Source organism: Cibotium barometz, chromosome 58, assembly GCF_041138505.1.
Source record: "Cibotium barometz isolate CiBa-2024 chromosome 58, ASM4113850v1, whole genome shotgun sequence".
NCBI lineage: Eukaryota > Viridiplantae > Streptophyta > Polypodiopsida > Cyatheales > Cibotiaceae > Cibotium > Cibotium barometz.
The window spans coordinates 12,363,671-12,391,504 of record NC_141103.1 but is presented as its reverse complement, the minus strand read 5'-3'; the positions used below and the strand labels follow the sequence as shown (position 1 = coordinate 12,391,504).

General features: G+C 44.6%; 1 protein-coding gene across 1 annotated transcript in view; it reads left to right on the top strand.

Annotated features, from left to right (window-relative positions):
• Positions 1-27,834, top strand: part of LOC147605907 (uncharacterized) — a 74,305-nt gene that overhangs the window by 20,924 nt on the left and 25,547 nt on the right. The window contains exons 3-6 of the mRNA XM_086792850.1: positions 23,685-23,790; positions 23,899-23,967; positions 25,399-25,892; positions 26,126-26,387. Of these exons, the coding sequence (XP_086648976.1) occupies positions 23,685-23,790; positions 23,899-23,967; positions 25,399-25,892; positions 26,126-26,387 (931 nt within the window). The remainder of the gene's footprint in view (positions 1-23,684; positions 23,791-23,898; positions 23,968-25,398; positions 25,893-26,125; positions 26,388-27,834) is intronic.

Below are 27,834 nucleotides of genomic sequence, written 5' to 3'. Positions count from 1 at the left end.
CTGCTGAAGAGTGGGAAGATATGGATGAGCTGGCAAGATCTACTATCATGTTGTCTGTGTCAGACACTTTACTTTTCAGCATTCGTGAAGAGAAGACAGCTTGGGGAATGTGGCAAAGATTGCAGGACTTGTATGCCCAGCAAAGTGTGTCAAGCAAAGTGTATTGGTTGAAGAAACTCATAGGTCTTCAGATGAAGGAAGGGGCGTCTATGGCAGCCCATCTAAATGAGTTTAATGGTATTGTCAGCCAAGTTATAAATCAAAAGTTGGCAATGGACGATGAGTTCAAAGCCACTTTTGTCTTATGGACTTTGCCAGAGAGTTGGGACACATTCAGGACAGCCACTAGCAATTCGAATGCTATGCTGTCATATGCAGATGTTGAGGGTGCTCTTCTTCAAGAAGAGATGAACAGGAAAAACATCTCTGTTGGAAAGTCCAATGCAATGAATGCACGTGGGAGATCCCAGCAAAGGGGTAAAAGCCAAGAACGGGGAAGGAGCAAGTCTCGCTCCAAAAAGGACTTGGAATGCCATTATTGTGGCAAGAAGGGACACATCAAAAAGCAATGCTACAAATGGAAAAATGATCAAAAGGAAAAGGGAAAAGGCAAAGACAAAGACAAAGATGAAGCCAAAGATGTAAAGCCAAAGGGCAAAAGTGGAGTCAAGATTGAAGAAATCAATGTGTCACATGCAGGTGACAGTGAGGATGAGGTCCTATTCACGTCTTCACTTGATGCCCATTCACTTCTTACAGGAGATGGTCATGGTATGCACTCATGGATCATTGATTCAGGTGCCTCCTTTCATGTCACAGGTTGCAGAGACTTGTTTGTCAGGTATACTGCTGGCAATGAAGGAGTAGTTTATTTGGGTGATAACCATGCATGCAAGATTCTTGGCAGAGGTGATGTGAGGCTTGTGTTTTCAGATGGCTCACAACTTATGCTCCATGATGTCAGGCATGTGCCTGAGATCAAGAAGAATCTGCTTTCTACTGGACAGCTTGATGATGCTGATTATGTTACCACATTTGGTCGTGGAAAGTGGAAGATTAGTAAGGGCTCACTGGTTGTTGCCAGAGGCTCTAAGGTGGACACTCTTTACTTCATGCATGCAGGTGTTTGTCACCATGCTAATGTAAATGTAACCGAGCTGCCGGAAATTTCTATGTGGCATAGCCGGTTGGGACACATGAGTGTCAAAGGAATGGAGCAATTGTCTCGTTTGGGTTACTTGCCTTCTCTAAAGTTTTCAAGTTTTCAGTTTTGTGAGCATTGTATATATAGTAGGCAACTCCAGTGCCCCCACAAGAAGGCTCTTGGACAGAAAGATGCTCAGTTAGAGCTTGTGCATACAGATGTATGTGAGATGCCTTAGCTTTCTTTGGGAGGGGCAAAATATTTTGTGTCTTTTATTGATGATGCCACACGCAAGGTGTGGGTTTATCCTCTTCGTTTGAAGAGTGATACATTCTCAGTGTTTCAGAAGTTTGTTTCAAACTGGCAAAACACTGAAGGCTTTGCGTTCCGACAATGGTGGAGAGTATATGTCCAAACAGTTTCAGGACTTTTGTGATGCTAAAGGCATCAAGAGGGAGCTCTCTACTCCTTATGATCCTCCACAAAACGGGACAGCAGAGAGGATGAAGAGGACCATTCAGGAGAAGGTCCGTTCTATGTTGTCACATGCTGCGTTACCTCATGGTTTTTGGGCTAAAGCTGTTATGACAGCCGTTCATCTTATAAACAGGTCACCTAACACGAGGCTTGGTGGGAAAGTGCCAGAAGAAGTATGGACAGGGAAGCCTCCGTCATACAAGCACTTGAGCGTGTTTGGTTGCGTTGCGTACGTGCACATACGCAGGGAAATGCGCACCAAACTTGAACCTAAGTCTCACAAATGCATATTCCTAGGATATGGTGACAGAGGTGAAATGGGGTATAGACTTTGGGATCCCGTGAATAAAAAGATTATATGCAGCAATGATGTCATTTTTGATGAAACATGCATGTATAAGGAGCCTGCAAGGCAACAGGAGCCTGGCAGAGTCATCTTTGATGATGATGGACATCATGGACAACAACAAAGGGCTGTAAATCAGCCATTACAGCAGCAAAACCAGCCCTTAAATGGTGCTGAAAATGGTCCAAATGGACAGCCAGAGATGGCAGAAGATATCCCTATGGATATGCCACAGTTAGAGGAGATACCGGGCATGATATTTCAGCCTTATGGCATGGAACAGGAGCCACCAATTGGTGATATGCAGGCTGGACAGCAACCTGCAAATGATGGTCATTGGGTACGGAGGTCCACTAGACCCTCCAGAGCCCTTGACAGGTTTGTTCCAGGGGTTGACTACTTGATGCTCACTGACTGTGGGGAGCCCTCATGTTATAAGGAGGCTTTACAAAGGGCAGACAAGGCTCTTTGGGAGCGTGCCATGAAGTCAGAGATGGATTCTCTGCACAAAAATGGAACATGCAAGTTAGTTCATTTGCCTACAGGCAAGAAGGTTTTGCCTTGCAAGTGGGTTTACAGGCTCAAAGTTGCATCTGATGCAAAGCCAAGATACAAAGCCAGGTTAGTGGCTAAGGGCTTCAAGCAGGAATATGGTGTGGACTTTGATGAGATCTTCTCTCCAGTGGTCAAAATGACCACACTTAGAGCTGTATTAGCTTTGGTTGCACATGATGATCTGGATTTGATTCAGATGGATGTGAAGACTGCTTTTCTTCACGGTGATCTCCATGAGGAGATATATATGCAACAGCCAGAGGGTTATGCAGTGAGTGGAAAGGAGAAGCTTGTATGCAAGCTGAAAAAGAGTCTTTATGGGCTCAAACAGGCACCAAGGGAATGGTATCATAAATTTGATACATTCATGAAATCACAGGATTTCAGGAGGAGTGACATAGATCACTGCTTGTACACCAAGAAAGCTTTGGATGGCAGTCTATTGATCCTCATCTTGTATGTTGATGATATGTTGATTGTCGGGAAATCTCGTAAGGAGATGGATGCCTTGAAGAAGAGGCTGCATCAAACCTTCGATATGAAGGATTTGGGTGATGCAAATCACATCTTGGGTATGCGGATACTTCGGGACAGAAATCAGCATGTGTTGTACTTGTCTCAGAAGGAATACATTGGCAAAGTTTTGCAGAGGCTCAATATGGATGGGGGGAAGAAGACTAGTACTCCTTTGCCTCCATATGTGAAACTCAGTGCTATGGACAGCCCACAGTCAGATAGTGGCAGGGCTGATATGGCCAAGATTCCGTATGCTTCAGCTTGTGGCAGTCTCATGTATGCCATGGTTGCTACTAGGCCGGACATTGCATTTGCAGTGGGAGTGGTTTCTAGATACATGGCCAACCCTGGCAAGAAGCATTGGGAAGCAGTGAAAGGTGTCATGAGATACCTGAAGGGCGCGCAGGATATGTGCATTTGTTTTGGCAAACAGGATGCATTAGTGCATGGTTACATGGATTCGGATTATGCCGGTCATCCAGATAACCGGAAGTCTATACCGGTTACGTGTTTACATTCACAGGAGGTGCTGTGTCATGGATATCCAGGATGCAGAAGTGCACTGCCTTATCTACTACAGAGGCCGAGTATATTGCAGCCACAGAGGCTTGCAAGGAGGCATTATGGCTATCTCGGTTAGTGGTTGATTTGGGCTATACAGGGGATATTCCATTGTTGCATTGTGACAGTCAGAGTGCCATCTAGTTGGCAAAGAACCCTGTCTTTCATGCAAAGACGAAGCATGTGGATGTGAAGTATCACTTCATCAGAGAGGTGATAGAGAACAAGCAAATTCAGCTTGTTAAGATTCATACGGATGACAACCCGGCTGATCTATTGACAAAGAGTTTGCCTCCGGAGCGGTTTGCTCATTGCAGATACTTGATGGGCATTGGATGAGGCCAGTTTCAGCCTTGATATGGCCTTGTATATTATCATGTACATGCTGATTTTTCTTTTCCTTCATTTAAGGGCACTTTGCCTTTAAGTGGGAGGTTGTTGGGGTAAAGGCATTATGCCCACCCTTATAGTGTGTACGAGCCCATAAGTTATAGTACATAGTACACTTAGTACTTTTAATGTACTAAGTGCACTATGTGTACTAGTGCAATATACATGTGTGATAGGGGAGTCACACACACTCACTTGGTGAGTTGACTTATCCCCACAACTCTCCCCTTCTTTCTCTGTGTGTTTGTCTCCCACATGAACTCTAACCCTAATTATCTCTCCCATTCAGTAGATAGCTTGGTCTAAGGATTTATGGATTCACAGATTTTATCCTCAGAATATGGAGTTTGTTTTATGTGCCCGTGTTCAACACTCTTTTCATATAGATTATTATGGATTATAAATCAAGTTTATGAGCAAGCTATATAGAGCTATATCTCAAGATACCTTATGTGTCTGCCAAGGAGAAATTTCTTTTGGCTTCATGACGGACTTGGCAAGAAAAGCTAAGTATACTTTGAGGTTTGCAAAGTTGCTAGTTTTTGTTTTTATTGTAAGTGTTTTTGGACACTTGACCCTTGTATGTCTGCACAAGGAGAATTGTGTGTTGTTTGTTTGCCTAGAACTGTTTCAGGTAAACATTACGGTTGAAAAGCCTGGTTTACATGGTTTTTCATATGGACATGACCAAGGACTATGGACTGAGTTTTTGGTTCCTTTTGCTTGGATGGAGTATGTTTTTGGCTCCCTGTGTTTGGGATACGAAACTCATGGATATCTCACGGATTGAGGATTTTTCTATGGATTTCTTTTATTGGCCGAAATGCCTGTAAAACTATCTGTTGCATACATGTTTATGGAGAACTAGGATATTTATGCCTGTGGCTCAATTCTCATCTTATATTCTACACTTGAGTGCATCTCTCCCTCCAGGTTTGTGATCAGGATACCACCAGGGAGTGCACGTGGTAGAGCCCATCTCTCCTCCGAAGTGTATATTCTCAATATCGACATGGAGTGCATGTGGTAAGAGTGGACATGACGCCTTGTTGGCTGGGGACTTATGTCTACGCCGAGGGTCATGTGATCTAACATCTCGTTGGGGCAGGGGACTATTTTTGTTCCAACTGTGGATGGTTTCATTCATGGAAGGGTGGTAATCCTGGTGAGTGTCGCATGAACTCATGGAAGGGTAGTTGCCCTGGTGAGTGAAGTCTCGTGGAAGGGGAACCCTAGCGAGCATGTATGGTTTCATGGAAGGGTAGTTGCCCTGGTGAACCATATGGCTTGGGCATGCCTATGGTAATCCTGGTGAGTGTCGCATGAACTCATGGAACGGTAGTTGCCCTGGTGAGTGAAGCCTCGTGGAAGGGGAAACCCTAGTAGCGAGCATGTATGGTTTCATGGAAGGGTTGTTGCCCTGGTGAACCATATGGCTTGGGCATGCCTATGGATCATACGGGTGGTGCCCTTATGCAGTCCAATGGCATGGCAAGATGTTTTGTGGCTATTTATTCTGCTTACTTTTCTTTTGCAGGTATTTAAAGCTACTTATGAATTTATGGATTCATGGGACAGAATTGGCTCTTGTGCTTGTGTCTCGTTATTATTTGGTTTATAGATTTATGAATATTTGGGACATAGTTGGCTCTTGGACCTGTGTCTAGTTATTATTAGAGTTGTTGATTCAAGATATGGATACAGTTGGCTCTTGTGCCCATATTTGACTTGGGATCGTGGATATGGAGTTATGGTTTTAATGTCAGAATTATGAAATATCATGGATTGGTATTGCATCTGCCATGCTTGAAGGATATCCGAGTGGTATCAGGCTTAAACAGTTGTGGACAACTGTTTTATAAGACGGAGGGGATGTCACCATTTGGTCCTTTCATTAGTCTTGACCAGTGTTTCACACACTGAGCGGAACCAAGGTGTGAACGAGGATTTTCCACAAAAGAAAGCTGAAGCATCTATTGGCAAAATTGGGCCACACAGCAAAAGCAACATGAGATTTTATTCATTAAAATGACTTATAATGTTTATAAGTCAGTGTTTTCACACATCATTAATGAAGGGTTGGACATACTATTATTTGGGACATGTATATGTGGACAGAAGAAGGCGCCTAGGGAAAACTTGGGCTATAAGCTGGGAAAAGCACTAAAGTTGATATTTTGGGCTTAAACTTGGAGTACAAAACTTGGGCTAAAACTTGGATGCCCCGCATCTCTGGAGGTTTGAAAGAAACTTAGTACGAAGGGCTGTGTGTGAATATATGCTCTTATGTGTGTGTGTGTGTGTGTGTGGTGTGTGTGGAGTGCGTGTGTGAGAGCATATCTTGATACAGAGTTCTACACCCACTATTGGGCATTGATGATGTTAGTGGGGATGTCATAGTATCTAGTCCATACTATGCATAATGGAGTTGATAGTTATATAGTCTTGTGGGTTGACTACCATGAGTATATAACATGCACGTTCCTAAAAGGTGAATTTGGGCATGTTCCTGGATTCGTCTAGGTATATTAAACTTGGAGTACAAGCCAAGAAAAGCATAAAGTTCATATTTTGGGCTGAAAACTTGGGCATCAAGCCAAGAAAAGCATAAAGTTGATATTTTTGGTCAAAAAGGGAAAAGTGCTACAAATATAGGTGCTCGGACTCTATAAAAGCGAGGATTGGGGCCACCCTATGGAGACACAGAGACATTGCCTTTGGGATTGCCCTCAGGCACAACAGATTTGGCTGCGGATGCTGCGTATTCTGGCCCCCCTCTCTCCAGAGGGTATGTTTACTTGGGGTGCCGCTGCTTGGTCGACTTCGTCAGGGCCTGCTATGGGCTATGAGATGGAGCAGGGCAGTCAGGCCATCAGATTTATTAGGGGCCAGCCTCGCCTGGTTCCGGCACCGGATTTCTCGTCCGCCAGCTGGACACAGGAGAGGGATTTACGATGGGAGCTCCTCAGCAGCCTCACCATCTGGTTCACCTGGAGGGCCCGGTGCTTTACGGCCTTTGAGGGGAGATTGGAGCCACCAGCAGAGACTGTACGGGGGATTTTGCAGGAGTTGATCCACACCCTGCGAGGACAGTACGACCGCATCCGGGGAGACTCGGATGAGGCGATCTTACGGCGCCAGGCCTTTCACACCACTTGGCGCTGTGGCCCTTTCTACACCTTACACACGGGATCCCCCCGTTGGCACTACAGGCCACCTGTTTGGCTCTTCCCCCCCCTATTGTATGATTTAGCCGCTCAGTTCTTTGTACTGATGCTTGTATTTTGCAGCACCTAGGGAGAGTCTCCCGGGCTGCCATGTTGTATTCACTGCTCTGTCTCTCTTATGAGCAGGAGAGATCTTTTGTAGCCCTACGGGCGTTTTTATATAACTAATGAAAGGATCTTTTCTCGGAAAAAAAAAAAAAGCGAGGATTGGGGCTGTTTTTGAGCATGCGTATCCGTCCTCAGCATATTGGAGTCTTCTCTCTCTTCTCTACTGGTCGACTTCCTCCATGGCCCCTACAGGGCTGGTCGACTTGCTTCAGAGCTCCTACAAGGCTGGTCGACTTCTTCCATACCTTCTACAGGGCCAGTTGACTTGTTCCAGAGCAGCCACATGGCTGGTCGCTTTCTCCTAGAGCCTGACAAGACTGGTCGATTGATTTCTGGGCAGATACGGGACTGTTTTTAGGGCTGATTTGAGAGCTCTTTTGGGGCTGATTTGAGGCTCAGTTTTTGGGGCTGTTTTGGCACGGTGTTCGGGGCTGTTCTTTTGGCTCTGTTCCAAGTTGATTTATGGATTGTTTGTGAGCTGATTATGGGACTGTTTTTGAGACAGTTTTTCGGATGGCTTTTGGTGCCATGTTTGTGTCTTGGCACTAGGCAAGAGTCGTGCTGATACTTTGTGGAAAATCCGGTGTTGTGTGCACCCGCACCTTGGTTTATTGTACAAGCTTCTCTCTCTCTCTAAATAAAGAAGTTTCTATGGGGGGCCGGCCGTTCGGGCTCAGTGCGATGTTATTGTATTATTTATGGTTCTTCCGTTGTGTTATCATGCTCTGTCTAGTATTTGAAGTGTTTGTCTATCATACTCCTACTTGCAAAGGGGGGGGAAGGGGAGGGGGGGGGGGCGCTTTTTAGTGGGTATTTGGATTGGGACCCAATACTATGTCGTCTACTTCATTTCTATTCTGTTCTCTCTTACCACATAAAGGTATAAAGAAGGCCCTGTTGACGATCAACCTCAGTGCATGTAACATTGGTATTAGAGCACCAGGTTGGGGACCGAACTCGGCTACATAAAGAAGTGAGAGCATCCGATGGATGGTAAAGTTGCGGTCCGAAAAAACACCTTGGCCTCCACCCTGTCGGGAGAGAAATCGTATCAAGAAGAAAGTGAGCAGGAAGTTATGGAAGCACAAAGCTCCCAAAGCGACACACCAAGAGAAAGTATGCTTCCGCCAAGCACAGAAGAGCTCTTGAGAATAACGATTGAGCAAATAAATTCTTTGAAGATGCAGGTTGCCGCAAAAAAAGAGAAGCCCAAAGAAGGCCTCTCAGATTTGGCACATATGTTCTTCAATATAGAGAACAAAGAAGAAAGATGACGAAAGACATGAAAAAGCAAGAAGAAAAGTAGCAGAAGAAAAAAATAGAGAAGAACAGAGACGTGTGAAGGAACAAAGGGATAAGGAAGCCACACGCAAATATGAGGAAGATGAGCGTCGTCGAGAAGCCGCCGACCGAGAGTTTCAGCAAAGACTCAATTGGGAGGCTATGCAAATCCAACATCAGTAGACGATGGCATGTATTCAGGCATCCCTTCCCACGATGGCTCCGAATACCTCTCCACCACCCCTACCACCACGGTTACATGAACCTCTGCGATCATGTTGCTATCACTTAATTTATTCGTCAATTTGAAGCACATTTTCCATTAGCTAAAGTTAGAGATCCACAGGACAAAGTCCATGTGGCAATACCCCAACTCATTGGGGAAGCTATTACTTGGTGGCAGCATTGGTCACAACTTCACACAGACCCCATCACATGCCAATTCCAATTTGATTGGGCTACTTTCATGGCTGACCTTAAGGCCCACCACAGTATATGACCAATCTTGAGGATGAGTTTTACAAACTCACTCAGGGTGGTTCCCTTGTTTTGACCTATTCCAACAAATGGCCCAGTAGTTGGGCATATCGGAAGAAGATAAGCTCAAGCAGTTCATTTGAGGTTTAGACACTAACATTAGGTACCCAGTTAAGAATTTGAAGCCTTAGACTTATGCACGGGCAGTGATCCTCGCTTAGAATCAGGAACTGATGCTGAACGGAGTAAGCCCAAGCAGGTACAATCTACTCCTAAGCCCCAACATCAATCTTCTACCCAGTAGTCATCTACCCAGGGTAAGGGGGCTCAGAACAACAAATAACAAAAGGACCAAAAGAAAAATTCTCAGGGTCAATCGGATAATAAGAAGGATTCTACGCCCAAGAAGACTCCTAAGGAAAAAGCTAAGGAGGGCATCACTGGAGGCTACCTCCAGTCAGATGAACTGACATGGTTTCGAACGGAGAACCGTTGTTTCTTCTGTCACACTGTGGGACACGGGAAGAAAGATTGCACTAAGTTTCAAGCTGAAAAGTTTGCCAAGGCATCCACTTCCACAGTTGCGACTATAGCATCCCCATCCACATCTTTGCCATTAGCCTCTAATGCTGTTCAGCTATTTCCCGCTTTGAATTCGGGGCCACCAGTGGTATTTGATGATAAGTAGGAGGGTGAGGCTGAGGGACAGACGAAGGCTCTCATCCGTGCCTATGGCACTGCCAAGGGACAACAAGTTATTCTCCTCTTTGACATGGGCAGTTTTAAGGATGCCATCTCTCCACAATTGGCAAACAAAATGAGCTGTACCTTGGTTTCTTACCATTTAGATGTGGATGGGTTTATCCTTGGTCTACGTACACACATTTCTCATAAAGCTCAACAGCTGGAGTTTCAAGTTCAGAGGACAACATTCCAGTGGGATTTCATTGTCTCTCCTCTTTAAGGGTGTGACATGATGATCGGGATCGAGTGGTTTCGACAGTATGCACCCATTCTTGATTGGAGGTAGGACACTTTCACTATTGTTGAAGGTTTCTTGAGCCCATCATGATTCGTGGGGATTAGAGCATTCCTGGAATTCTAGGATTGGAGCATTCCTGGAATTCCACTCTTTTCCCACATACAGGCCTAACGAGCCATAAGAAAAGGAGTAGAGTGTGTGTTGCTATATGTCCGCTCTCAGTCTAAATGCAGTTCACACCGCTAACGAGCCATAAGAAAAGGAGTAGAGTGTGTGTTGCTATATGTCCGCTCTCAATCTAATGCCACTTCACACCGCATTCGCAGTGGGGCAGAGGATGGCTAGTGTTTTGTCTCAATATAGCAACATCATGCTACGAAATGACCTCCCACCCAGTAGACTCGAGGACCATCGCGCATAGAGTTGATTCTTGGTTTAGAGCCTCTGAGCAAGCTCCCCTACCACCTTTCTAAGGCATTGGAGAGCGAGCTAGAGAAACAGTTATCCGAGCTACTCCGGTCTAGATTTATTGGACCTTCCTCATTCTCATTTTCTACTCCCAAAATGTTTGTCCAAAAGAAGGATAAGTCTGCACGCTTATGTGTGGATTACTGGGCGCTCAATAAGCTAACAGTTAAGAATAGATTTCCCATGCCCAGAATAGAGTACATCCTAGAAGGACTCAATGATGCAAAATTTTTCTCTAAGATAAATCTTAAGAGTGGCTACCATCAGGTTAAGATCTTTGAGATAGACATTTCAAAAACCGCCTTCAAGACCGAGCGTGGGCACTATGAATTTGTGGTGATGTCCTTTTAACTCACCAATGCACCAATGACGTTCAACGAGATGATGTCTTGGGTTTTTTGGTTGGCTAATGCGTCTTCATCTTTCTAGCTGACATCCTTATCTTCGTAGGGACTGCAGAGCAACATGAGCGAGATGTATCATGTGGCACAAGTTTTGCAACTCTTGTAGGACAATGAGTTGTTTATTAATGCCAAGAAGAGTGAGTTGGAGTACTGGAAATCCATTACTTGGGATACATCATCAGTTCATCAGGTAATAGTCTCGATCTTGAAAAGGTACAAGCCATTCATTGTTGGGATATTCCCACTACAGCCCAGGAAATCCGCTCATTTGTGGCTCTTTGTCAGGTCTACAACACACATGGACAAGTTATCTGACCTTGTGGCACCTCTCACCGACTTGCTCAAGGGCGTGAAGACTCGTCGTTAGAAAGTGTCTGTCATGGGCAAGGCTTTACAAGCATTCTAGGCAATGAAGAAAGTTGCCTCTGAATCACCAGTTTTGAAGTTGGCATCATGGGATGATTCTTTCGAGGTGATTACCGATGCCAGTAACCTAGCCATTGGAGCTGTTTTATAGCAAGATGGTAGGCCAGTGGCTTATTATAACAGCAAGTTGAATAATGCTAAAAAGAATTATTTGGTGTATAACAAGGAGCTTTTGGGGTTGATAACCGCGCTTAAACATTGGAACCACTTTCTTTACGGGAGGGACTTCACAGTTAAGACAGATCACCGGGCGCTTAAATGGTTGCAAACCATGCCTAGTGCCCAATGGAGTGATAGGCAGTCCAGAGATGGAGTCATTGTTCCAAAAATTTGGGGGAATGATTATGTCCCTGGTAAGAACAATCCCGTTGCCGATGCTCTTAGTTGAAAAGGCACAATCCAAACATTGCAGGAGTCCACTGTGTGTGCTGGAAATTCAAGGTAAAGACTTGGACATCATGAAGACACAAAATTCGGATTTAGAAGAATTCGGGACTCAATATGAGTTGGTCCTCAGTTCAAAACCAGGCCACTACAATATACATGATGGTTGGTTGTTTTTCAAGAACCGTCTTTGTGTACTAAAAGAAAAGCACCAAGTCCTTCATGATGCCCATGTCGGAGATCATAGGGTTATCAAAAGTACCTTGGAGAAGTTAGACAGGTCATTCTATAGGCCTCAAATGCGACGGGATGTCTACCAACACGTCCATAGTAACATAAAAACCTGTTTTACCCTCTCGAAACGGCACGAAATGTTTCTAGCACGAAACGTTTCGAAACACAACGAAACCTGCCCATCGAAACGATGTTTCGCCCAAATGTAAACTGAGGTAAAAAAAACGGGTGGAAGCTTTTTTTTTTTTGCAAATGCGATTTTCGCAATCGTTTCCGTCCTTGTTTGCTGCCCATTTGCCACTTCACGCATCCGACTTTTCTTCTCGGCCGCAACCTGGTGCTCTGCCTCTTCTCCTCGTTTTCGCTCCTTCACTTTTTCTCCTCCACGCCTCCTCTTCCTCTTCCCTTTTCCTCTTTCTCTCTTCTCCTCCACGGTCCACCCCTCCTCTTCCCTCCTCCTCTTTCTCTCCTTTTCTTCTCACCTCCTTCCCTTTTCTTCTCACCTCCCTCTTCCCTTCCAACTTGTTTCTTTCCTCCTCTTTTTCTCTCCTTTTCTTGCCCAAATTTTGAAAATACCAAAAAACCTACTCCCAAAATTATGAATTTCATACCCACTAGTCCCAAAAAATGCATCTTCATCTTTCTGTTGGCTATGTTATAAATTTGGTATGTGTATATAAGAAGTGTCATTTCGAAACCTTTGCGTTTCGTCCAAAACAGACGAAACGAAACGAGACGAAACCTTCGAAACGACGAAACGGACGAAACGTTTCATGTTACTATGAACACGTCCAATCATGTTAGATATGTCAAAAGGTGAAAGTTCCTCATACGAAACAGGTAGGGTTACTTCAGCCTTTGTCTATTCAAGAGGGACCTTTTCACGACATCGGTATGGACTTCGTAGGGCCTCTTCTCGCCTCAGCTGGATCTAGAAACACACAGTGTATGACAATTGTGGACATATTTAGTAAGTTTTGCATGCTCATTCCATGCAAGCAGATTGCCATAGCTGAGGACATAGCTTGCTTGTTCATTCGGTTTTGGTACCCCATTGGTGGTTTGCCGCGGACGATCACGTCGGATAGAGATCCTAAGTCCACGTCCCATTTTTAGAGAGTATTGTTTGACAATTTTGGGACTAAGTTACAGTTGCCCAGAGCATTTCATCCACAAACAGATGGCCAAACAAAAATATACAATTAATTGGCCTTTGACGTTCTCAAATCATACTGTCATGACAAGCAGTCGAAATGGGAACAATACCTTCCATTGGTTCAGGCAATCCTAAATGTTACTCACTCATCGAGTATTGGTCGGGCGCCGTATGAGTCGTTGGTTCTCATCTCTTTTGACGAGATAGGTATCACCATCTCTAGAGGCCAATAAGACAATCGAAACATTTTCGGAAATCATTGAGTCAATTAAGGAGCATCTTGCCCAAAGCTCAGGAAGCATATACCCATGCAAGCCAACAAATCCAAGCAAGATGTCAACTTTAAGAAAGGGGATTGGGTATATCCATGAAACAACGGCTAAAGCAAGTGGGCAAGCGTTGTCCCAAGCTTTCATTTTGAAGTTTCGGTCCATTTTCCGTCATTCAAAAGTTAAGTGATGTCTCTTTAAAGTTAAAGTTGCCGACTATGCACAATGTCTTTCATGTTTCTTGGTTGAAGCCATATGAAGGTCCATCATTGCAAGATATATAAGAAGAGCAACAACGAGATATGATCGATGAAGACGAAGTCATAGAGCCAGAGAAAATTCTTGAAACCGATCCCGTCAAGTGGGAAGACTCCGTTGGACACCCACACGCATAATAGCACAACTTTAAAACCACAATTTGAAATGGACAACTTAACACAACTTGAAATTGAAATAAAATGAAATGGAAAGATGGACACCAGCACTGGGGCCGGAACGGGCCGACCCCCCCTTAATATATGATATATTTATTGGGAGTATTTAACAAATACAATGCTCCATGGGTTCCAAGAACCAGATGATGTCCATGTACATATGAAAACAGTACCAAACAAAAATAGGCTCGAAGTCGACGTTCGAAGTAGATACTCGAAGCAGAACGACCACTAGCGTGGTCCAGTCTCTACGGTCCTGTGCTTTCACTGGACTCCGTGGAGAGCGCCTCACTGGTGTTCCGAGACCACACACAAACAGGCGCTCTCGTATTGACGCCTAGCTCTCCCGATCTCAGCACCTTTGGACTGAGGTTCTCCAATAGAGCTTGGACTACTCGGCACCGAACGGGTGTTGACCGTATAGGGAGTCGGGAATCCCTTATCAGATTTAACACAAAATACTTTACTTAAATCTGAAATTCACTTACTTGTGGATGGCAGATAGAGGACCAATACCCGTGGTATTTGTGTAGAAGGTGTAGCCACCCAGGAGATGTGAAGTCCTCTTGTGGTCGCCAGTGGAGAAGATGTGCAACCTCTTTCAAAGTAGGAAATAGAGAGGCAGCCTTAGGAGAGATAACACCCTGTTGAAGAAGCAGCTACCTTGTTGGGATGGCACAGCCCCTCGTAGAGAACTTAGCGCAGCCACCAAGACAAGTACAACAGCAAAGACCACAGCCGCCTGCTGTGAGAGAAGGAGTACCCACTGGCAAGGGAGGAGATGCCTGGCTGCTGCGTGTAGGAGCCGGCTGATTTGAATGGGAAGCCGTCAGTAGATGGTGGGCAGTACTGTTGGAAGACAAGCGCTGCACGTGAGGTTTGCAGCCGCCAGTAGATGGTGGGCAGCCTTGCTGAAAGACAGGCGCAGCACGTGAGCACACAGGCGCCTACAAGAGCAGCACCATCTGGCGGCAGCCAGCTGGAGATACAACGCGGCCTGCTGGTCAAGGAGGAGTCGCCGACTGCAGTACAGCCTGTATGAACAGGTAGCGGCTGACTGCAACTTGTACCGCCAGCAGAGATGGAGCGCAGCAACACCAAAAGTGATGTAGGCGCACCAAATTCGTGTACGTGCGCAGCCTGAAGGAGCGAAGAGATGGTCGCCGGTGGTTTCTCCTACGAAGGGTGGTCGCCTTTTTCATGAATATTGAAGTGGAGTTCAACCTTAGTGTTGGCTGGCTCCCCACGATTTGCATGTGGGTGGCCAGTTCTAAGGTGGGTTGGGTAGGTGCCCATGCACCCACCCCCACACACACTTAAGTGGGGCTCCCCACCTTGGCCCCTAAGTGGGTGCTCACTTTTAAATGAATGTGAACATTTAACCTTATAAAACGAAAGGTTAGAATATGAAATATTAAAATAACATGTGAAATATACTTACCACCTGTTCACATGCACTAAAACTCGTCAGAAGACAGAGCAGACTTCACGACTCACTGGCAGGCGTCCCCGCTCAGTAAGTAACATGTCAAGCAGGCAAACACAAAAATACATGTCATGCGAAAACAGTTTCAAACATGCAAAACATGTGTGCATGTGCAAATAGTATCATGGACATATCTCCCGTTCATGGAACAAGTACAAAATATCTGTCGGCACAAAAATGGCACGACGTAAAACATAAAAACCTGGTCTTCCTATGGAGTGACAGTCCCATAGGTAAGACACAGTTCCAGGCACGAGCCTCCCTATGGTGTGACAGTCCCATAGGCAAAACACGGCACGAATACTGGCTCTTCCATGGCGTGACAATCCCATGGGTCGAACACAGTCTAGGTCATACACGGGTGGCACCGGTCTGGCTCCCGTCCATACGACACCATCCTGCTAACACACGGGTGGCACCAGTCTGGCTCCCGTCCATGTCAGCAAAATATTGGCCTCTTCACATGAGACACCGGCCTGGCCTCAAGTGAATGAGATGCAAAAACTGGAGATGGACCAAATGGTTGGCCAATTGGTGACAATTCTCCTCCATACATGGAAGCATGGTTCCGGTCAAAGAATATGATAGTTTTATACGAAGTTTAAGGACCGAGGAACCCATGAAGCAGTATAGCTAGATGAAGAGTTCTTTCAGGAGTTGGCGGACTACTTGGAAGCCTTGAACCTACCGCCAAGTTAAGCTGGAGGGAATGTCATGTGCACCCTGCACCGGGGTACAAAGTGACACACTTGCATGATCATCAGTGCAAACATTTGTATAGAATAGTACCTTTCTATAGGAATATTTGTTGTATGCCATGACCCCATTGTGAGTCCTGAGTCCAGAGAAAGTCAGGCACGAGCTACATAGGTCAGTCTCCGAGCCATAGAGGTCAGTCCTCTTAACCCTTGGAGAATTCATCATATAGTCAGCCATAGCATGTAGTGTCATTAGCCAGCTGTAGAACTTTATAGGTTTGCATTTGGGCCAGCCCATAATGTCATCAGCTTGTCTAGGGGCTGTTCACAACCCTGGACAGTAGACAGGGCCAGCCGACAGGCATTGGGGCCAGTATGCTCGAGTCGGCCAGCATTTGCAGCAGGCCGACAACCTAACTCTGCATGTGCTACAGTCGGCCAGCTTAAGGACTCAGCAGCAGCCAGTAAAAAGGCTAGAAATATTGCATAAATCAGCGCTCAGCATTTAATAGCATTAAATGCTATTTTTTCAGCATTATTTTTCCAACACAGAACTGGCCGACAACATCTGCCGGCCGACCTGCTCTTGGAGGACATATATAAACAAGCGCATCATTCCTTCTTTATTCATTCATAATTCAGCAAAGCATTCAGTAGTTCAAGCAGTAGTTCAGCATCCTACTTCTTCTAGGCAATCATTGAGGTATCTCTTTAACATTCAGCCAGCATATGTGCAATCTTATAGCTATCTTGACTTGCATAAGTGGTCTGAAGAGTCTTCTGCAGTGCCTTGGATTGGTGGATACTCAGCGGACGTACGATCTTCCTCATCCTTGCGTTGGGCAATCATATTGGTTTGTTCTCAAGCATTGTACAACAATTCCCCAAAGAAATAATATAAGCAAATACTCCTTGTTTGGGGGGGGGGGGCGGGGGGCACTTTCAGTGGGTAATTGGGACCCAATACTATGTTGTCTACTTCATTTCTACTCTCTTCTCTCTCTCTACTATGTGAATTGGATGCTAAAGTTCTCACCACATAAAGGTATAAGGAAGGCTCTATTGTGCGTTACCATGATGAACCTCAATGCATGTAACATTGCCAGTACAATTTCCAAGAAATCTATGCATTGTGAAGACACACACCCACTAGTATATTCCCCCAAGGTGAAGACAAACGTGGTGATATGTTCTCCTGTGGTGCCTTAGCAGCAGTGAAGAAATTCCACCCAATGCAAACGGTAAATGAGAAGAGTCTGACTAGCCGTGAAACTGAAGCAACCGCCACTGAGGCCAAAGATTTTCCACCTAGTGCAGATGACAACACTGTGACTCTGTCTCAGAGACTTGGCCAGCTTTGTCTATATGTGTGGCTTGACGCAACGAAGCACCCCGGTGTGCCCAACCCGAGAAATGAATAAAGTTGAGTCACACACACATGCATCATCCTCCGATTTTGAAAAAGCCTCCTCCTCGGTTTGCTCTTCCAAATTTTGATTTTTCTTGTCCAAGATCTAGCAATACTACCTCGTGTAGAGAGCACGCTTGATCTAAACTCTAGCCACCTATGAAATTCCGCCTATGGATTACCATCTTTCAAAATCCCACATATGCCCGCCGACGAAAGAATCAAATAGAAACCCATGGCTTCCCAGAATTGTTGCATCAACATTGTAATTTCGCGAATATCTTTGGACACTAGTATGCTAAGAACAATTATCCTGCGTGTTGGGCACCAATGCTTGGTCCTCCTGTAACTTGGTTGAACACAATGCTAATCAATACACTTAAATACACTAAGATTTGATGGACACTTGCTCAAATACAAGAAGTAAATTGCTGAATTGACAAGAGACACACAATGAGCCGGAACGGCCGACCTCTCTCTCAAATAAAGTATATTGATTTTGGGAGAATCAAGTACATAGTGTCATGGGCATTTCTGACCAGATTTCCATACCAATGCATATGAATACAGTATGGCAAACAAGTGGTTGTCGTTGTAGACTTGCAATCCACACTACCCTCTCAAGTGCCCATGTTCCCTACCATCTGCTCTCTGTTGTTCCACCAACACATGGTAGCAACAATCTGCAAGAGAGCACGTAGGACAAGAGAACACTACACAGGGTATGTGACCTTGTAATCCGGTTCCTCCCTCTTGCTACTTGCTTCCATATTTAAGCGTAAAAGCTTACCAATAGCAAGTAGAGTCGATGACAGCGGAAGTCTTCGCGATGGAAGTCCTTGGAGTGTTGAGATCTTCGATTTGTCGCCTTTCTTCGCGACAAAAGTCTTCAAGAGGATGAAGGGAACCTTGGGAAAGCGTCCCCTATGGTTCAGCTTGAGAAAGGAGGGCTGAAATTAGAGTTTCAGCAAAAAGACCAGAAATTACAGCAATAAAGAGAGCTGTTTTGCTGAATTTCAGTCATTGGGAGTGTGTAGGAGAGTGATTAGCATCCGGAATCACTCTTGGAAGCTTGAAAATCACCTTAGCAAGCTTGGAAATGGAGTTGGGAAGGAGAATGTGCAGAAAATGCAGCCCAACAGTCCTCATGAAAGAGGCGCCAATCTCTAGAGAGAGGAGGAGGAGAGAGGTGGTGAGTTGTCCAGTGTAGGTGGCAGGCAGGTGCTTTGTGGAGCAAGCTAGAGTGGACACATGGCTGGTTACTCCCTTTGTACAAAGGAGATAAGGTCTGGGCGGTGGACATTGGGTTATGTCCACCTCGGGACATTAGTGTGTGTGAACACCGGGCTGGTCATAATTTATAAGTGAGTTTTGGTCGCCCAAAACTTAATGAAGTGTGTACACACTCACTTGTAAATTACTAACTCCTAAGGCTAGGTTTACGACCAATACTTACCACCTGTCACATGCCACATAACCATTTCAACAGACAATTTCACACGCACGGTTTGCGGGCGGGCGTCCCCTTACCCAGAACTACACATTGGTCAAGCAAGCATGAAAACAGCATGCAATTTCAATTGCAAGCAAGCACATAAAGATGCTATGCAATGCAGCATTGGTATGGACAATCCCCGTTCACGAGACTATACCAAAATAGACGTGCTCCAGGTAAGTACACGAGGTACCAGACCCAATGGAACACCAATCCACCAAGCATTTCTGGGCATGTACACGGAGGCACAAGTCCCAACGGAAAGCCAAGTCCACAGTATCACATGAATGGCATCAATCCCCGGCATATACAACTGCCGTGGACACGAGTCCAATGTACATACATGATAAGAAAGCACGGGTGGACCAATTGGGTGGCCAAATGGTGACATCCCCATGGAAACCTCCATGTCGAGCATACTCGAGATAATACAACGTGCTAGGCACCAAAGAAAACACTCAATCGTCCAAAGCTATCTTTGACATGACCTCCTATGGTGAAGACACATCCACTGACATGTCCTCATGTGGTGCACTCTCTAAAGAAATCACTTGTGTTGTTGAAGAAAGCGAAGATTCTTGCGATTGCTTTGAAGAATTCTCTTGGGGAGCTTGCTTCTTAGCTAGTATTTGCAATAGAAGCTTTAATCCTTGACGAATCTTGTTGTGGAACCCTTGCGCTTATGTGTTAGGGTCTTCTAGAGATAGATAGAAGAGTGCGACGGAAGCACACATACAACACACACAAGAGTTCAAAACTACTGCTGTGTATTATGTACAAGAAAGAAGTAATACAATTGAAATTCAAGTACAAGATGTGGTTGAGAATGAAGACATCAAATTGGTGCCTCCGTGACATCATACACTAAAGATACTCCACCCAATGCAAATGGCAGGTGAGAAGAGTCCTCCTGAAAGTGAAGCAATTGCCACTGAAGCCAAAGATTTTCCACTGAGTGCCAATGGCAACTATGAAGACTCTCCCTTAGAGATCTGGTTGAAAACTTTCTCTATTCGTACATGTGGCCTAGTGAAGTGAAGCACCTTGGGGGTGTGCTCGGACTGCTGCTCTAGTTCTGAAGAAGCGTCCTCCTCGGATTGCTCCTCCAAGGTCTTTAGACAATCCTTAGCAATGTGCTCGGTGGAGTCACAATAAAAGCAGTGTCAAGCAACCATCTTTGCGCGACACTCTTCAAGGGTGAGGCAAGTCACTGAGGCTTGCCTTGTCCTTACCATCCTTGGCCTTGGATTGGCTACCCTCGTCTATGCCATTTTGTTGCACCTGTTGTTGTCAAAACTCTCTTGTGTCTTGAGGGTTGTAGCAACACGAACTGCATGTGAAAGAGCATGGGGCCGATGTGCACAAACGTTTGCGTGAAAAGACGGTTTCAAACCATCCACAATTTGCCGCTCTGACCGTCGAACGATCCTTGGGAGCATGAGCAAAAGCTTCTAGAAATGAGCGAGATAGTTGGTTATCGATTAGCCATGTTTCTGCATAAAACGCTCCCGCTGTTTCTTCACTTCATACTGGTAGTCTACGAGAATACACTGCTTCAAGACCGCCTTTTGTGAATCACCCAGCAAGTCACAGAGTGGTGCTTGTGGTCTTTCCACAACAAGAGAGTTGTCAAAGCCATACACACCAAATGGAGTTGAAAAATAAGTTGAAAAATATCTTAACCACTTGCTGTTGCCAACATGATCTACCGGGTCCAATCGGTAACGACTTCTCCGTCCATCTTCCCATTGAACTTGGGAGGTTTCAAAAGCTTCAATAGTCGAGCTCGTTCCTCACGAGGGATGGAGGAAGAACTCGGTAAACTGGTAGTCCCCCAACATCGAGCCGGTGAAGCGAGCGGGAACTGTCCGGAGAATTTGGTGGAGAGGGATTTTGCGAAGGAGACCATCAGTGACATGAATGGCACCTTCTTGATTGACTACGTGCATGTGAAGATGACCGCCGGACTAGGAGCGAAGCTCATCTAGTACATCCTTGCATCTATCCAAAGGAGCGAAAAATCCTCCTCCAGGAAATTTTGCCACTTCATCCTCGGAATCGTCTTAACACTTGCTCCAAAGCACGGGCCCTTGTAGATTCCAGTTCGGGAATACTAGGTGCTTGAGCTGCTGACTCCATCCTATTGAGGCGGGTAGATATAGCCTCCATTTTAGCCACATGTGCGTTCATGGATGCCTCCATGCTGAGAAACAAATCAATGGGTTGTGAATCCATGACAAATATCAAGTGATCAAGGACCGGGTGAGGGATTTCCGCCCTGAGCGATGAGGTAAGGGTTTGGTGGGACAAGAAAGCACAATATATATACTCCCAATTAACTTAGGCAATTAACCTAGGTGCAATGAGCACAATAAAGCCCCAATTGGCCGAGGTGCAATGAGCACAATATACCACCAATTAACTCAAGTGCAATGAAGAGAACCTGAACTTGTGCACTCTTGGAATCTAAGTGCTCTATCCTATGCAAACAGTTAATGCACATGGGTGGCAGAGAAGAAGAAAAATTTGCAGGGCCCCTGGCCTCTGATACCAATTGTAGAACACTTGCTTGTATGTGCTAGGTTTTCCAGAGATAGAAGAGTGCAACGGAATCACACATATGGCACACACAAGAGTCCTAAACTACTGCTTTGTATTATGTTCAAAAGAAAGAAGTAATACAACTGAAATTCAAGTACAAGATGTGGCAGAGAATGAGGACGTCAAATCACAGCCTTGTGACCTACTGTACAGTCCTCGTCAGCACTCCGCCTATAGAGAAACACTCTGTGAAGTCCAACACTGAGGAAAACAGATGAATATGATGATTTGGCTACCCACATATATTTATGCACCAATGCTCCTAGTTGGCCAACAGTATTCCTCTCGGCCACATCATTAATGCCATGTCACCACTGCCACATAATCACTGCCATGTGGTAGTGTCATGTGTCACCTGCGTTGTCTGACTCTGTACATCAGCTGCTATTTGATGTCTGGCACTCATAGGTGTGTCACACTTCATATGCTTGGTTGTATTTTTGGGTTATGGTTGCCCTCTCCTTAACAAATGACAAGGTTGACATCACACTGCAAGGCTGACCAAGAAGCTTATGGCACTGCTTGCTGAATTACCTGAGCCAATGAAAGTAGTTGTCAATTTCTAAGAAGTAGAAGGATCAAGATCAAGAAAGCAACAAGGTGAACTAAGCAAAGGAATGCCAATTTCAAGCTCTGAGAGTAGTAAACTGAACCGTTCAGCCCAATTCTCTGCTGAATACACCTCTGGCTGGGTTCGCCTGTAGAGAGATGCTTTGGAGAAGTCCAATGCTTTGTATTTTGCATATGATTATGACAGTTTTGCTACCCCTATATTTATATGCATCATTATTTCTGGTAGGCTTGCTACTGTCGCTCGGATCAAAGGATTGCCCATGACCTACTCACCAAGGGATCCGAGGACCGAAGCTTCACACCAGGTCCAGTGTGGATCTCTCAAGCATTGACTCAATCTCATACAGACTCCCATGTGGATCTCTCAAGTCATGCTCACACTGGAACAAGGATGCCTTCAAAATTGGAGCACTTGGTCTTCACACCTTAATGATCAATAATTCACGAGATGAGACTGTCTTCCAATCTCCAACGGATGAAAGCCTAGGCTCTTATACCAATGTAAAACGGGGGGTGTAGATCTCGGGATCATTAACATTAATTTAATTAAACTCACTCAAGCATGAAAACATAGTCAATATCATATACACTCCACTAGGCGCAAAAGATGGGTTTACCTCTGCCTTTATTATATTGTATTGCCAAAAGTGCACAAGCCTGGAATGATTGGGAGCTACCTCCACCCGCTTATTAGCATTATCCGATTACAATTGATTGATAAAAACATTCAAAGAGCAGTTGTGTTGGTACACTTGATCATTTTCCACGATTGATCAGATAATCACATGGTACCCACTACTGGAGGTGAATACTCACTCTCACAGGTTATCTAGTTCTCCCAAAAGCTTTTAAAATTTGATCCATCCAGTGAAAGTCTTCGCATACATGGGTATTTTCTGATTTTCTCTCTTTTCCATGCTCATTTAGTGGTAGGAGAGTCCCTCACAGCTTCAAATTAGGTTGGACAGCAATCTGTAACCTTCAAAACAGCCCTAAAACAGGCCAGCCAGCATTTGGAGCAGTTCTAGGCAGCAATAGGAGAAGCATTTGGAGTGGTGCAGCTACCATATGTTATTGAAGGATAATATATTTACTGAATTTTGCATGTGCAGGATAGGGGAGAAGGGTGCCTAATTGCATATGCTTGCCCATACTTTTTACATGTGGAATAGTCAGCTGATACTTGTGGGGTGCCCATTTTCACTCACATGACCATGATCTGGGATAGGCCTCACTTCATTAATGAAGGGGCACCCATTTTATAAATTGTTTGCCCTTTTATTATTTGTGCTTGGGTTGTGCACTTGTTATCTAGACCCTCCGGTATGAAACCCTGCTTGGGAGTCTAGCTAATTGACTCATAGTCAACAATCATGGGATTCACACTCATGATTATGTAGAGTAGTGATACTTACATGGATGATTAGCCAATCTGGTGACAATACAATCGTCTATGCATCAGTAGTTTAACACACATCATTTAGAATTTTAGATCTGATCTAGATTGAGCAGTCATTGTAATCAACACACTTTTGCATTAACTTGTTTCATTGCTTGTGGTTCTAACTTTTTTTTGGAATGGAGTGGCACGCGGATCAAGACCCGCAAACGGAATATAGCAGCTCCTTTAGATCCTACCAGTTTTGCGGATGCAATTGTCCAAATCTACCTCGAGCATGAGGGAGACTTGGTATAGAGGCTCTTTTTGTTTGTTTCTTCGTCTTTACATATCATGGTAATATTTAGGACTGCTTCTATACATCACTTAATTACTTGGCTTTTGACACTGTTATGGCAGGAGCTTATTGCCAAAGACATTGAGGCCTCAGATCTTGATTTTTCAAGATATGGTGAAACCTTCTTTGAGGTTAATTTCTCTCCTTTTGTAATTATGTCTCAAGATAGTCAATCAACAAAAAACAGTTTAAATTTTAGGGACAAGCTCGTCATTATCAGGTAATTACTAAGAAGGGGTCTTTCAAGCTTCTTTCAAGCTTTAATTCGACTTCTTGGTGTACATGTTTTTTTTGGCTTGCCTTCTGTAGAATGTAGGATGTGGTATTCCACAGATTTTAAAATACATTTGATTTTGTAGAGTCAAATTGTGAAACTTGACCGAATTGGATTTTTCCCCCTTTTCCCCTTCTCTCTTTCAGGATAGTAAGAAGCTTTTGCAAAACATACTCTGAGCACCCAATAGAACCTCCTCCTTAACCACTATTTGCTAGCGGACAAGTTATTAAGGATTACAAGAACTTAGCTCCTGAAAGATTAATAAAGGGCAACCTTTTGTCAAATCACAAACACATTCCACAAAGTCTGTGATGCAATCACCATTTGAGTGTGTAAAAGCTGCATAAAAGGTTGAACCCTAGAGTTTCATTTGATGGTATCAAGGTAGATCCATTAGTCATATACTGATTGAAGTTCATGTTATTTTCCCAACTTGACCCAAAAAAAAAGACTTCATGAGAGTCTACCTCACAGAGCTTCAAGTTTTCAACTCCATACATGCTATGAAATTCCCACTTATCCCATCAGCGCTCAAGAGTAGTAATGTTTACATGTAATGTGCCCCAAAGGAAAACTAAAAAATTGGCTCTTCATTTGCAATTCAGTATAGATATTCTGAGTCATGACTAAAGTCTTCATCCAATAAAATTGCTCTGATAGTCACTCTTTGTGTCACTGTTGTTCTTGTGAAGAAGTTTTGTGCTTTGAGTGTGCGTTGCCTGTTCTTGATCTAGAGACATGCAATGACGGATCCTAAAGAGATCAAGGCACAGCTGACACAAGCCTTGCCACTTCCATGAGGCTAGTTTTGTTGAGGTAGCAGTTGGGCCTGGGTGTTGCCACTTCAATGAGACTAGTCTATTTTGAGGGAATGCAATGGAGTGTCATCACATTGGTGATCTTTTGAACAGTGATGGTGCCTTCGTTGAAGGATGTGAAAACTTCAAAGGCATGTGGCGTTATGGTGAAACAAGCAAAAGCACCTAGTCAAACATAGCTTGCGAACTACAATTTGTCTTCCTATCCAAGGATAGCCATGTGCTTTTTACTCGGCTCTACTTTATCTATTTCTACATGTCTGTTCAGAACAGTGACCTAATTTCCAATTAAAGAATCAGACTGATTGACATGATACTCGTGTTTTGGTTGGGGTTTTAGCTTCGTCAAACAAAAACGATTGTGCAAGTAAATGCTAGTCCTTAAAGATGGTGTGTTTTTTCCTCTTCAGCTGAGAAGGAAATATTTATTTTTCGGCAAGCTCATGTAATTGGGGATATGTGCACAGGTGGTCTACACTGGTGGCCGTATCCAGCTCGGGACTACAAAGCCAGAAGAGGGTGAAAGGCAGCCGTACTCTATCTTGAACTGTGAAGCTTCACGAGAGAAAATCCTGCCACATGTGCTCTACATTCAGAAGATCATACGGCGTCGCCCCTTTATGATCAAGAGCCTTGAAAATGTCATGCAAAGGCAGCTTCAATCCTTGGAGCTTTATGAACAGGATGATCGCTTGAAGCTTGCAATTTTCACTGCCCTCACCTTCACCCAAAAGCTCTCTGGGCTTCCTCCTGAAACCATTTTTTCTGCCTTATTAAAGGACAGCCTTGTTGCTAAAGGGACAGTGCTTGGTTTCATAACAGATTGTTTCAAGGAGTACCTTGTGGAGAACAGTTTTGATGATCTAGTGGGTCTTTTGAAGCGGGCTAAAATTGAGGATCGCCTTTTGGAGTTTTTCCCGATGCAAAAAAGAAGCATTGAGGCCTTTGCGGAGCATTTCAGGTTTGTGACTCTTGCTTGTTTTGCATTCATATTTCAGTGTAAATTAGAATAAGGGGCTTTATAGATTAGATTTCTGCCTTTGAAAGGTGGGGATCATGGCCTACATGAATGGGGGATTTCTCCTATTGGTTGGATTAATGGGGGATGGGCAAAGTACCTAAAAATTGCTACCAAGGAGGTGGCTTAGACAAGCTCCTTTATCAGTTGTTGAATGCTTTTTTTTTCTTTTGCAGCAAAGCGGGTTTAGGTCCACTTGTAGAGTACAACAGGAAGAAGGTCTTTGATGTGAAGTTGAAGGAATTGAAGACCAGTTTGACTGGTCAGATTGCCGAAAATCCAGACATGACCGAGGTGATTGACTCTGTTAAGCAGCGCTGCAAGGAATCCAGTTTACCGGATGTGGACGTGGTGCGGACTGTGTGGGATGCTCTAATGGATGCCATCCAATGGTCAGGAAAGAATCAGCAGCAGAATATAAACTTGGCCCTGCGACAGGTGGTTAAATTAGCTGTGTTAGCTGTTGGATCATTTCTTTACCTGTTTGTGAAAGCTCTTGTATGCCTTTTTTTAACTTCGCACACTGCCACTCCATGTGGTTTCGTTCGCTGCTGGCATTGATGGTCAAGAATGAGCGGAAGGGGAGCCTTTGCGTGCTGCTATTTGCCAGCAACTGGCCTGCTATTTTGCCTCATTACCAGCAATAAGCTGCATCCTGTAGATGCCCATCTGTGGTTCCACATGAGGCCTTAGGCACCCAGACCTTTTTTGGGTCTGCCTACTCATGCGGGCATCCCTACCTATGGTTCCCCATGAGTCCTTAGCCTATCCAGACCTTTTTGGATCTGCCTGCCCATGCGGGCATCCCCACCTATGGTTCCCCATGAGTCAGTCTATCCAGACCCTTTTTTGGGTCTGCCTACCCATGCTGTGCACCTTCTGTTTTCTTGTTGGCTGGACCTCTCCTCTGTTCATCAAGGTGTGAAGTTTGAACATGGCCACCCCTGCTGAAAGCTGTCCGCCTTTGCAGTTCGATTAAGTGGTCAAATGGGTGTGCTTTGTATGGATTTAAGCTGCTCCTTTGAGAAGTGTTCTAAGTTCATGAACTGCTCTAGAGGATAGTGTCAGACAAAGATGGAAAGTTTACAGTTCACCTCGAATAAAGGAGGAGGAGAGAAAAGGGGAAGGAAGGGATTTGAAAGTAAGGATGGGAGAGGAAAGATACTGAAAATGTAAGTTGTTTGATCTACACGTGACCTGAAACGGGGGGCGCACAGGTATAATGCCATGTGTTGTTGGGGTAAAACAGCTGAAATGGCAGGGGGCAAACAGCTGAAACTGCCAAACACACTGTTTTGGAATTGGGAAACAGTTGAAATGGCCGGATCAGGCCCAAGGAACCCCAAAGCAGATGTATCTGTTTCATCATAAATACACCTTCGTATGGTTGTTTTACAACCATGACATGCACCCTTTTCTCAGTGCATACTTCACTCTTTCAATAATGAATCAAATTACCTTCTTTAAAGTTGGAATCGCTTTTAACTCAAGACTCCGAAGTCCATGACAGGCACCCTTTCTCAGTGCAAACTTCATCCTTTCAAGAAATCAAATCACCTTCTTTAAAGTTGGAATTGCTTTTAACTCTAAGACTCCAAAGTCCACGTCTCTGTTTATATTAATCATTGGAAGACTATGAAGTATCTCAAAGAAAGTCTGCCTGAGCAAAGTCATTGATGGACAACCACAAGTTGTCACGTGCATGACCAGGGCTACTTTCACACCTTCTGGGTTAGCATAATGTGTCCTCGTTCTCTTTGGTAGAACATCCATTGTGGCAAGAATATGCATCGGCTGAGGGAGTAGAGCACCGGCGTACCGCCAGGAGGTGGTGAGAGTTGTGCACGTCCTGCACACGTCCTTGTCGTTCCTGTTCTGCACATAA